The sequence below is a fragment of the Chironomus tepperi genome, unplaced genomic scaffold, assembly GCF_022539635.2.
Source record: "Chironomus tepperi strain 1889 unplaced genomic scaffold, CSIRO-AGI_Ctep_v1 contig_467, whole genome shotgun sequence".
Taxonomy (NCBI): Eukaryota; Metazoa; Arthropoda; class Insecta; order Diptera; family Chironomidae; genus Chironomus; species Chironomus tepperi.
Window position 1 is genome coordinate 1,166,648 of NW_027226589.1, and position 13,681 is coordinate 1,180,328.

General features: G+C 27.9%; 2 protein-coding genes across 2 annotated transcripts; both read left to right on the plus strand.

The window, feature by feature from the left end:
- Positions 1-8,500: 8,500 nt before the first annotated feature.
- Positions 8,501-8,914, plus strand: LOC139099321 (uncharacterized). Its single transcript, XM_070651744.1, has one exon. The coding sequence runs from the start codon at positions 8,501-8,503 to the stop codon at positions 8,912-8,914; it is 414 nt and encodes a 137-aa protein (XP_070507845.1).
- On the plus strand, positions 8,800-10,431 carry LOC139099326 (sepiapterin reductase-like). The gene is made up of 2 exons (XM_070651750.1): positions 8,800-8,933; positions 9,259-10,431. Exon 2 carries the CDS (start codon positions 9,279-9,281, stop codon positions 10,071-10,073), a length of 795 nt encoding a protein of 264 aa, XP_070507851.1. The 5' UTR covers positions 8,800-8,933; positions 9,259-9,278; the 3' UTR covers positions 10,074-10,431.
- The last annotated feature ends 3,250 nt before the right edge of the window (positions 10,432-13,681 follow it).

Below are 13,681 nucleotides of genomic sequence, written 5' to 3' on the forward strand. Positions count from 1 at the left end.
CCAAATTTGACTGAGGATGAAAAGGATATTTTTTGGATATTAATATAAATTGTGAGTGTTTAAACATTCGACGTTAAAAATGTTGCGAAACATTGAAATGTTGGTGAAAAGCGTTCTATTTATGTATAAAACATTGAAATTTTCTTATAAGAGCGTTTAGTTTTCATTTAGAGCAGTGGTGATTTAAATAAAACATTTATTTTATAAAAAAAAAGCTTTTTGAGATATGCACATTCAGATAAACATTGAGTTTATCGTCAAAGCATTGACATAAGTGAAATGTTTAAGGATATTTTCTTATAAAACATTGATAATGTTAAAAAAAATAAACTAAGTTGCTAATTTACAAAAATATTCATATAGTACAAAAAATATTCATATTGTCATTAAAAACAATATAAAATTTGGAAAGAATTTGGAAAGAAAATTTGATACTTCTAATAATGAATTAAAAATTGAAATATTAGGATTAATGCATATGATTCTAAATATTTTAGATTTAAATCAATTTCAAAAGTAAAATATTGAAAAAAATACCGACAAACATTAGATTAATCTTAAAAACATTGAAAATATGCCTTCTAATTTCAATTTTAATAATATAGTAATCATATTTTTTTTTGTTTAGTTAAACGAATCTATGTAATTTAAACTTGAAAAATTTGTCATAATTTTATAAATTATTAATTTATTTAAATGACTTGAATTTAATTTCAAAGATTTGATAAGTAATCATAAAAAGCCTCCAGTTAATTCCTTCAGCATTTCATCGATTTTTCTGCAATGCTTCATTCTGATATACCGAATACAGGAAAAAAACTGTTTTTTTATAATCAAAACAATATTAATCAACTTTCAAGGAATTTAAAAGCTTTTTTCATTGTTTTCAATTTCTCCTTGTACAAAAAAACTTTTTAGACATGAGCATTGGAATGTTTATAGGGGAAATTTTGTCAATGTTTCATTGCTGGGAATTTGAACCTAATGCTTTAATAAAAAAAAAACACAACAGTCATAGGGATTTGAAGGTTTACAAACAACAATTTTAGAATTCATCTACGAATTCAATGTAGAAAATTAAAATTTAAAATGTCAAATTTTCTCAAATTCTTCGAATAATTTTTAATAGATGGTATTAAAATCTTTATGACTAGTATCCTAAATCATCCCGAAATTCGCCATATCTAAAGCACTGATTTTTTTATTTCAAAGTTATAAACCGACTTACCACAAATTACTACTTCCACCATTCATATTAATCTCTCAATCCCTTCTTTATCTCTCCACACAATTCTTAAAAAACACAATAGCAACAGCAACACCAACAAAATCAGAAAATTAAAGAAAAAATATCCAACTTGAAAATAATTAACAACTTCTTGATAAGGAAAAGTAGCAACAAAAAAACTGACGAGCCAAATGAAAAGTTTTCTTGTGTTTCTGTAATGTCTCTCGAGCAACATTGTTAGTGTCTCAAGTTCCTTCCTGAATCTGAACAAGAAAGAAAATTTACAGCGAGAACTTCCTTGAATAAGTATAATTAAGAGGAATGAAGATATCAAAAAAAGAGGAAATTCATAAAAAATAATTGAGAAATGCAAATGAGGAAGAAGTTTAAGATGAAGAAGAAATGGAAGTAAATTGTGAGAAATGGAAGAAGAAATGAAGCCTGACTTTTATTGTAGGATTATTCTGTAAATTTGAAGAAATTGCAATAAAACGAAAATTATGTACAAAATCATCAATCAAAATTTCCAAAATACGATATGAAATTATATTTAAAATATGCAGAAATTCCAGAAAATGAAAAGAAGATAGGATTTTCAATTACAAATACCAATATTTGGGTATTTGGTGCAATTTAATCCAAATAATTGCTATCTACCCAATATAAAAGTTAAAAAAAACCCTTAAGTATAAAATTTTGCAATAGTTTTTGAATTGTGGATACAAAAATTTAACATATTTTGTGGTTTCGAAAGTCAGACCGTATTCATGAATTGACATAGATCGGGGACTGAGAAATTGCAGGAGCGGTATACTTCATTAAAGTCCATTCGAGTCCAACAAGTGTTGAACGAACCTTCTCTGTAGTCGAAATTCTAATCATATGGCTGAAGAGAAATTAATATTTTGGTAAGATTAGAGTATTACTAATTGGGAAGCAATTAATTTCATTATTGTTATGTTGATTATTGTATTTTGCTATTTCTTTTGAATTTTCAGATGTTTCTAGTGTTATATTCATTCTTTCAAAAATATTTGGTATTTGTACTTTATTGTGCAAATAGTAAAAACCCAAAAAAAGGACAACTATGAAAGAAGATTCCAAAAGAGTATGCAAAAATATTAAATATTAAGCCTCAAATTTTTTTTTAAAAAAAATTATCCCATTTTTTGCGCCTAAATCACCAAAAAAAATTTTTTTTTTTTCATTGTTCTATTTATTGCTGTCTTTTTTCTTATTGCTGCCGTTCCAATCTATCTCACAATCATCATCGTCTACTTTATTGCCTCCTCCATAATCACGATTACTTTTTATAATCGTTTTTTGCTTTATTATCGCATTTTTTACATTGTTTTGATTTTTTCTGCCTCCTTTTTTTATCATTTAATCTTGTCGTCTTTTGTTAGCTTTTTGTGACGGCTTTTATTGTTGTTGCTTGGTTGGTTTTGTGCTTTTGTTGACTTTGAATCCGATTGTGACTGCTTGTCGGTGGATTTTTTGTTGTTTTGTTTAGGTTTTTATGTAATTTATGATTCATTTGACTTTCCAAGTAAAATACTAATGATAGTGTTAGTAATTTTCAAAAATATAACTGTCATTTTAGTTTGAATTCCAAAAAACCGTTATATGATCAACTTTTTATTATTTATAAGAATTTATAAATTTTTTGCATGAAGTGTTTCTGTATGTTGAATTTTAAGTGGCAAGGATCATATTAGATATTGCTTTCTAAGTTGAAAAAATTATGTAGATCTTACTGAATATTATAATAAATACATATCTTGCTATTTGTTTCAATAATTTTTTAATTTGGGAAATAATGAATTGAAGTCACTTGATTAGGTCAAGTAGTTTTTATTTTAAAATTTAAGCCTATTCTTTATAAAGCTCCGGTAAAAAATGTAAAAATCTTTCAAACAATTTAAAAATTTCCCTTTTTCGAATTTCCACCTAATATTCATAAAAACTCAAAACAATCTTCAATGTAGAACTAAATAAATTCAAAATTTAATTTTCAAGTATTAGCATCGCAAAATCGAAATAATAAAAAATAAAGTTCACAATTTTTCTTGTTATCTTTTCTTACCCGCATTTTCGCCAAATGCAATAAAACTCAATCAAACTTTATCAACCTTAACACCAGCGTTGTACGATTTCAATCCAATCTAATCATCATCTAAATGAGAAATTATGAACATAGCGTTGCAAATAATAAGAAGAAATGTTTGTGGCAGTCGCCATTGCTGTATTGAAAATGAGTAGGATGTGAATGGTGTGGAAGAAAAAGTCGAAAAATTAACATAGGTTGGACTTCTGGGTCTCTTGAAATTAAGTTAGAGACTTAAATGAAAGATTAAAATTTAGTTTCACTAGAATTATAGTCTAAAATGTTTTAGTTCTAAACTGAAGTACTTGATTAAAATAATATAACTTTGAAGTATTATATTAAAGCATTGAATCATTTTAATTTTATTGTACTAGATTGAAGGAATACATTTTCAATTTAATTGTATAAAATACTAAACCTGAACGACAATTCATAATCTCAATGTAATCTCAGCCAAGCTCCAAGAAGTTCATACTTCACATCGAATCACTAACTCATTCGATTTTTTATGACATTTACACCAGAGCACATTAATACACATTTCTACTTAATCAGACTCACAAATCGCCATTTAATGTGCTCCTTTGTGTGCTATGCATCGCATCGTTTATAATTTTTTAACTTCACTTGGATAGAAAAACTCAAGACAACAATAATGGCGAAATTTTATTTCACAACGTGTGGTAATAACTTTACTCTTCCAGCACCATGGAATAATTGCACTTATAAAATATATGTGAATTTAACACTGCGACTTGCAGGAAAAGTTACCAAAATTCTTGACCAAAAAGATTTTACAATATATTATTTTTTAACCAAATTCAAAAAAAAAAAAATAAAAAAACTTTTTTAATATTTTCCATGGTTCTTTAATAATTTCAAACTTCAGATGTCATTTATAGTTCATTTTTCAATTTTTCAATTTTTCCAATTTTTAAATTAATGTTAGAAATAAAACCCAAAAATAATAAATAGACTTTCTTCAAACACATAACCGATGTTATTACCATAATATTCAAAAATTTCAGTAGCTTTTCCTAGAAGTATATTTTATAAGTGAAATTTTTCCGACATGGTTGGTCACTAACACTTTGTAGGTGAAGTTATTATCACCGGTGGAAAATGAATTTCGTCTTCTTATTCTAAATTTTTCTCGCCAGCAGTACCACAGATTTTAATGTCACACGGCACGTTTTGCTATTAGAATTTATTTTTTTCTCCTTCTTATTCGATGGCTCTTACGCTTTTTTCTTTTGAATGTACTTTTTAGCTCGATTAGGTTAATGCAGAGGTGATTGTTGCTGAACTTTGGTTATGACTTTGAAATGCAACCTGAAATGATCGTAAAGTAAAGTAGTAGATTGTGACTATAGTAAAGAACTAAATTATTTGCAAACAGTGAAGTGCAAACAAAATACTAGATCAAAAATGCGCGTTAAATTCAAAACTCGGCATAGTTTTACAGCTTGTCCATCTTTCATTCGTTTGTTCTCCGAGATGCCATGCGTGTCCTATGGAATTTAAATGGAAAAATTATTTTTTACTGCTTTATGATATACTTTTGTGTCGCTTGCTTTTATTTTCTCAACTTTCTATTTCGCTCTATGCGAGTGTATATTTATTAGATAAAAAAATGAAAAGTTGAATGGAAATTTTTACTCACTTTGCGTTTGTTTTTTGAATATAAATTTCTGTATTAAACAGAATTTTTATAGCAGTTTTTCTGGTGTAATGGTATAGCGAATGTGGATGAATTTGTTATGAACAGAAAAATTGCTTTTTAGGAAGAGAAAATGAACTTTTGATGCCATCTTCATTATATTTAATATTTATTGCTAATTTGTGGAAATTTATAAGTCAAATGATCGAAGCAAATTGAGTATGCAATTTTGAATATTTCACAAAACTTTTCTTGTTTAGGATAAATAAAAAATTTAAAAAACTAGTTTTTAATTTGAAATACTAGAACATTCTGTATTCTAGTAAAGCTTAAGATCAGATTGTTAAGTAGTCCAGATTGTTTTAGCCAATAGAAGTAGTCAAGATATATAAATGTTTTCATACAAAAATTCGGTAATTTTTAACGGTCAAAAATTTGAATTTCTTGTAAACACTAACAATACGAAAGAAAATTGCTAAAATAGATTTGCGAATTGATTGGAAATGTAAGTGAAATTATTATCTTTCTGGAAGATAAAAATCCCACTTGGAAATGTAATTCTAAGTGGGAATATTATCCGGCAGGGAACATATAAAAATTTGCGATTTTCGGGGTTTTTATCCCACTGACTCGTGGAAATTAGGAATTTCAGTATTGGAAAATTCTCAATCCCGGCATCCCGGTATTAATACTGATTTTATAATTTACTCAAAATCCGGTATCAAATTATTCTCAAAACGGATCAAAACAACTAAGACTAATTAAATTTGAATTCTTTTAAGGTTGAATTGTCATTTAAAAATAAATCTAATTCAAAAACTGACTTGTTTAGCTCTACTTTAAATAAGTTTCAAGATCATATTGATTCATATCTAAAGACAAATACCTGGCTTTCATATTCGGGATTAATTCCAACTAGGATTTTCAATACCAGTATTAAAATCATTGCAATATCGGTATTGCATATCAATATTTCATTCAAATCAGTACCGGTATCCAAAAATTTGTTTTTGGAATAATATCTGTCTTGAATTAGTGTAAAAATATGTTAGAAAATGTGTCAATAAAGATTTTTAATCATTTTTTTCATCCAAAATTTTCAATTTTGAATACAACTTCCGCCTTATCTCATTCATAAATAAAGGGTATATATTATTATTATTATTAGTACAAAATTAGAACTAATGTAAAATTTAGGTTAAAATTAAAATATCAATTTTAAATTTGAATATTGAATAAAAAAAATTTAAAATCCTTTGAATTTCTCAAAACCGTAATACCAGAATACCGAAACTTCAATCCCGGGATTAAAAACCCTAGTGGGAATAATATTTTTGGGGATTTTACCCATCACCCGAAAAACTGGTCGCAGAAAATAAGACGATGCATAAATTAACTGGCCTTAGAAACTAAAACAAACGAAAAATAATCAAATTTTTAAGTGGAAGAATCTTTAAGTTTAAACTGTATAATTTCAAAAAAAAGTTCTTGATATGTTTAAGAAATAAAAGAATAAACGTTTGAAAAAAATTCCAAAAAATCAAAAAATTTTGCCACCAAAAATCTCAAAATTTTACATTTCATTCCAACTATTTTGGAATTAATGGAAAATACTTGAAATGGTCCAATGAACTAATCAAAAATCAAAACGATTCAAAATTTGGCGATTGAAAAAAGTTGAGAACTTTTTTGAAAAAAATTCCAAAAAATCAAAAAATTTTGCCACCAAAAATCTCAAAATTTTACATTTTATTCCAACTATTTTCGAACTAATGGAAAATACTCGAAAAGGTCCAATGAATTAATCAAACATCAAAACGATTCAAAATTTGGCGATTGAAAAAAGATGAGAACTTTTTTGAAAAAAATTCCAAAAAATCAAAAAATTTTGCCACCAAAAATCTTAAAGTTGCTCACTTCATTTCAACTAGGGTTGTTATTAATTACAAACACCTATATTTTTCTATTTGGTGTGATTTGGAACTATTTGGATACTCAAATAATTTGTTTTTAAATCCAAATATTTTGTACCTATCAAGAGTACCAAATGAAAAGATTTCTCGTTATAAGTGCCTCCAGCTACATTAAAGATTATGAACAAACTGATGAACAGAGTGACTTTTTATAAAAGCACCTTTTCTTTCGCTTCAATGTAGGAAAATTAAAATTATCCGTCAACATTTTCATCCTTCAGAAATTATAAATTAGGCGATAAAAATTTTCACTTCCGCATCGCTAATTTTTGTCCTTTTCTTGTTGTTTTTCCTATCTTGTCTCATTATCATTTTTTCCCCTCTAGCGTTGTAATTATGATCATTGGACACGCCATGTTCATCATTGCGATAAATTTTTTTTTACGTTGTATTGTAAACAAATTTTTCTCGCGAATTAACAAACTGAAAAATTTATAAAAGGAAATTTATTTAGTTTCTTCTTTGTTTATTGTTGATTGTACGATTTTGGCACCGCTGACTTTTTTGTTAATAAATTTATTGTGATATTCGTTTAAAACTCAGATTTGGGCAACTTGTGATGTAGTGTCTCTATACTTAAGGTCGACCAATCGCAGTTTGTTTCATTAAAAATATATGCTTTTTTTAATAAACTTTTTATTCATTATATTCTCAACTTAATTATGTACTTTGTTTTTCTTATATTTTTTTCTTTTTCTCTCTTTTTATTAAAATGTATATGGTTTTTAATTTTTTTTGCCATCACTTCATACAATATTTATCCATCTCAAATTCGATAAACATCACTCATGTAGAATTTAATTTTAAGCCATTCTGTCTAATATTAAGATAAGCTCCCAAATGTAATAAATATACAAAAATGACCATAATGCCGCTGAGAATAAGCTTAGCCCGAAAATTTTCGTTTGAAAGTTTTTTATTTATGTTTCAAAAAACTACAGTAAATTGTGGATTTTTTTTTCAGACACTTAAAACTGTAACTTCCGATTTATCAAACAGTCAACCAAAAGGTTAGTGTTACCATTTAGTTTTCACAAAATATCGGGATATTAAAAAAAATTAAGACATTTTTAAATTTGGTAATGATCTTTTGGAACTTTTTTGAGTCTTTATATTGAAATAATTAGTTAACTTGAATCCAAAACTTCAAAAGGAAAAAAAATTTCATTCCGAAAATTTGCAAATGTAAAAGAGTATTAGATTAAACTTTTTTTCGAAGATGTTTAATTATTTTTGACATGATTTGCACATTTTTATTTAAAATGCAGCAAAATTTCCTCCCTAATTATCAGTAAAAAATTATCGTCATATTGATAAAGTTTCATTTTAAAACATAACGCATAATTTTCATAAACATATTAAAAGCCGTTAAAGGAAAATTTCAAACGAGCGGGCCTGCAACTAACTCCATCAAAAACCAACCCCTATCAAGTTTCTTTATTTTGGTTCAGTAAACTTTACAAATTTCCATAAATTTTAATAGAAAAACAAAATTCCAAGGGTCACTAAAAATTTTACCAAAATTCTTTCAAATGAGTGCTTGGGTTGACGATGAAGTAGTCATTGATATCAACGAAATTGATAGAAAATTTGAAGATAATTTTATTTCAAAATCTGAATTTCAAAAGCTCGATGATAGTGAAGAATATATAAAGATTTTAGAAAAACGACTTGAGAAAATCAGAAAAAATCCAACAGTTTTGAAGCAATTGAAGATAAAACGTGAAGAACTAATCGGCAACTTGCTTAATTCATCAACTACAAAAATCACAACTGATAAGGACATTGAACTCGAAGAAGTAATTGAATCGAATAAAATTATCAGTCATTTAATCCCAGAGCAGCCACAGACAATCGGTGAAATTGCACATTTAATTAAACACGATCAATTGGATATACAGAAGCAGGAGGAGGACCTAAAAACTGAAAATCTGGATAAGAAATAAATATTTAACTATATTTAAGGTAAGTTGTTGATTGAAATGTCAATAGTGGTGTAGAATGTGAGAAAATAAGATGTTGACATGGCTCATGAAAAGTCGCCAAGAATCATGAAGTATATACGCATAAAGGACTATTATCGTGAAAGGTGTCCAAAAGTTACTATGAATCTTGTAGAGAGTCGGACTATGTATCTTTTTTGTGTCAAGTAACTAAGAAAATTATACGTCAATTGACAAAGAGTAACCTACATCTAGATTATTATCAAATCCCCTGCCGTATGCATAGCACCACTATTGACCATACTTAAAAAGCAACTCTATTTTCAATTGATTATATTATATTTTAGGATACAAAACAAAAGGTACTATGGCTAACTCTATTGATTTATTTAACAAGATAGTTTATTTTCTTATAACCGGTGCTAGTCGTGGCATCGGTAAAACCATGGCTATTGAGACATCCAAAAATTTTGCACCTGGTTCTGTTGTTGTTTTGCTTGCAAGATCCCAATCGGGTTTAGAAGACACACGATCAAAGATTATGGAATCGAATGCTGGTATTAAAGTTATTATTAAGTCAATTGACCTAACGAAGCCATCTGTTGAGGAATATGACGAAATTATTGCTGATTCGTTTGATAAATCTGTCAAGTATGACCAAGCAATGATCATCCACAATGTCGGTACTCTTGGTGATGTTGCAAAATGGTCGACAGACATCGAAAACTATAAGGAACTAGAAAATTACTTCAGCATAAATGTCTTTGCCCCAACAATCCTTAACAATCGATTGCTTAAAAGATTCCCTATTGATCTTAAAAAATTTGTCGTCAATGTGACTTCAAAAGCTGGACTTACCCCATTCAAGAGTTTCACATTCTATTGTATGGGTAAAGCGGCACGTGAAATGTATTTTAGATGCCTTGCTGAGGAATTTCCGAACCTTTTAATCCTCAATTACTCACCTGGACCTGTCGAAAGTGAAATGACAGTCTATGCACAGAATAGTTCAGCATCATCTGAAGTGTCTGGAATGTTTAAGAATCTTCGTGATCAAGGAACAATTTTAACAACGGAAATGACAACTAGAAAGTTTTTGGATGTCGTTAAGGCTGGAAAGTATGTAAATGGGGGTCACGTTGATTATTATGATGATCTTTAAAGGAATTAAGTAGATTATGAAGACATAGATTGTAAATTGGTGATTAATAGTCGCTGTGTACGATGATTAACACTATTTGAAAATTGTGGCCAATAGTTGTATGCTGCGCACGATTATTAACACATTTTGAGAGTTATATTCATAAGCTGCGAACTATTAATGACATCATTCCACTTTCTATGCCGAATTTTGTGACGATATTATGACCTCAATGTACTATGACATGATACATCTACTAACAAATAGTAATTAGTAAATCAATATACTCTTATTCACATTTTTATTCACATGCTTCACTTATTCACATTTTAGTGCAGAAATATTATTTTATAATCAAACATTTACAAAAAAAAAATCATTAAAAGTTTCAATCAAACTCAAAATATTAAATTTTTTAATTCCAAAATTTTCTCTCAAATTTCAGGATGAACAAGTCTAACTTCCATGAGTCTTTTCTTTTCCTTACAAAATTGGCGTACAAAAACCGTATAATCATTCCAACATTCGTCTGCATTGCATTTTTGGTCTTTAATTTCCGTTGGGAAATTGAAATTAGCATTCAAACTGAACGCATTCAGCTTCATGCCAACTCCTCAGACCTCAATGATGAAAATTTGTCAGAATCGGACGATTCAGATGATGATGAATACGAACCTGTATCGACGGATGATGACGATAGTGTGGACTATATAAATGGATAAAGACTAGTTTTGATGATTAGGTTAGTGATGTGACATTGAATATTTTGTGATCTCATTTCGATGAAAAAGAATCAAAACTTTTTTAATTAAATAAAAATTCGAGAAAAATTTAAATTTTTTTGTTTTGTTGTGAATTTCGACGGAATGGTAGCTAAATTAGTATTATTCATTATTAATAATTATTAACATTCAAAGTAATGGTCATTCGGCTGAGCATTAATGTAAAAGTAAACAGCGATGCCTGATAGAACAATGACTCAATCTTTAATTCTTGTTTGACGGCTCCAAAATCCATAATTTTTTGTAGACTTTAAGAATAAATTAGCATATCAATAATTCCAGCAGCAGTATGAAAAAGGTGCGGAATAAACTAAAGGATATCATCGTTGTAGACAATTTACCAATATGCACAACAAAATTGAAAGCAGCAAGTATTGAATAAAAATAATATGTTAAAATAAATTATTTAATTTTGACTGACATCATATCAAGCACGTGTTGATGATAGTTTACAATAATAATGAAATATTTAAAAGTTTAAACCGTAATATCTGCAAAGCTAATATAAAAAATTAATGAACTGAAAAATAAAAAAAAATAAAAACTACTTTCACAGAGAAAAGGTTAAAAACCCAAACAAAATTTTAATGAATACCTTTAAAAATTAAATAATAATGTTAACATTCAAACTTTGAATAAATTTAAAATAAAAATAAAAATGTTAATAACAATTTTCAGCCACAAAAACCGCAAACGAAACAATTGTGTAAAAAAAGCAAAATTGATATATGTTATAATCTTTTCCATCCTTTTTGATGGAGTTTGAAAAATTCCAAAGATTTTTGCTAAAGCAAGCTGATAATCTAAATCTTGAGGCATTTCCAAAGTGTTGACTGATCTAAATACAAATTTGAACTAAAAATTCAGAATTAAATATTCAATATACACTAAAAAAAATAGTAAAAAAGGTCATAATTCCAGCAATGATATGAAATAGATGAGAAAAAGTCTTGCAATTTTTTCAATGATATTTGCTACTTTCTTTATGGATTTTCATAAACTCCAAAAAAGTTTGCCTGAAACTCGAGCTCTTGATCTAACTTCCTTGTTCAGGTAGAAAAATATATATAATTAATAAGTCGATTCATCATAATTTAACAAATAATATTTACTATTAAATAGTTTTACCCAATTCTACTAAAAATTTATGTGAAAGGAACAGCATGCAACTAAGACTTTGCAATAATCTAATAACTTATGCATAATCGATTGCTGAGTGGAAAATGAGGCATCGCTAGATTTTTTTTTTCCAAAATGAAGTATTCTTTTTTATTTGCTCAAATACATAACTGATGGTATAGTTTGAAACAGAGTTGGTAGGACTTTGGAGTTCGGACTTATTTGAAAAAAGTCATTTTATAATGAAACTTAAGTTAAATCTTATTTTCCATTTGACTTGGTTTTTGCCAAATTTTTCATTAATAGCTCAAATCTTCGATTTAATTTGACACCTTTTAGAAAAGTTTCAGGAACCTTAGCCTTCTCTTGTTGCTGCTGAATGGGAAATGACTTTTTTGTGCCTGATAAACTCTTAATTTTTGACAATTTTGCCTCAACTATTTTGCTGCTTTGGTCCTTTTTTGTGTCCGATTTGCTTGCATTTTCTGTAAAATTTAAAAATCGTCGACGGATTTCTGATTGCTGCCTTATTGGAGTTCCTTTAGATAAGTTGCATGTAACTGATGAAACATTAAATTTCTTCTGCTCATCCTGGAATGACTTTCTCATTTTTTCGTCGATAGATGAAATTTCAACAAATTCTGGGCTTATGAAAAAAACTTTTTTCTTAATGTCACAATTTTTTGATTTTTTTCTTTGTGAATTTTTCAGGATACTCTGTTCTATTGGATTTTTGGTGTGTCTTAATGTTAACGATCTGTGTTTCGATAGAATATTAAATATTGGATATGGTGTGCTGGTTGTGATTGAATCTTGGTTGTCGAATGCTGCTGTATTTTCAAAAATTGTTCCTTCGTTGTTGGTTGTTGATGTGTATGTTGTCGAAAATGGAAAGCTATCATCAATGACCCCGTCAAAGAGAATTCGTGTTGTTTTATTGGATTTTGGCATTGTAATTACTGCAAAATCCATTTTTTGAGATTATGTTTCTGATCAATTTAAAAAGGATGATGTTTTTTCGTAATTTATTTACTTAATTCATTGATACTTTACTTCAATATGATGAAACATTGTGCGTATATTGAGAATTTATACTTAATTCAGGTTTAAATCTTCACAATTGTTTCCAGGACTTGAGTTTCAAAACATAGATTTTCTGTAGCAGGTCAAAATATTAACCTAATTCTCGTATTTTGAGAATTTGAAAAATTTAGAAAACGTCATACTACCAAAATCAAGAACCGTTATTTTTCCATTGCTCCAAGAATTCGAATACTTGTAAAAGAAGTTTATGATTTTTTTTTTTCAGATTTTTAATAAATTCATGAAAGCTCTCTTAATGTAATTTTTTTGTTTATGCATGTTACAAATTAAAATTTTTAATTCTTTCCCAAAAACTACTTCACGTATCATAAAATAAATATTTTGCGTCGACTGCTGACAACTTGTCAATGAATGAGTTCACTTTTTTGTTTTTTTTTATGATGTTGTTTGCATGCATTTGCCTTCAATGTCAATGGCATTTATGTGAAAATAATGCAAGCTATAAAATGACATAAAATTTAACTATTTTATTCATTTGTGGATCAGCATTTTTTGGGTTAAGAAAGACGAATTAGATTATAATTTAAGTGCATTTGAATATAAAATACATATAATGTGAGTAAAATTGTAAATTATTCAAGAAACTTAAAATTAAACAATCTTAAATCCTCGTTTTACTGTAGA

Excerpts from the sequence above, each read along its gene's own strand:
- LOC139099321 (XM_070651744.1), top strand. The coding sequence starts at position 8,501 with ATGAGTGCTTGGGTTGACGATGAAGTAGTCATTGATATCAACGAAATT.
- LOC139099326 (XM_070651750.1), top strand. The coding sequence starts at position 9,279 with ATGGCTAACTCTATTGATTTATTTAACAAGATAGTTTATTTTCTTATA.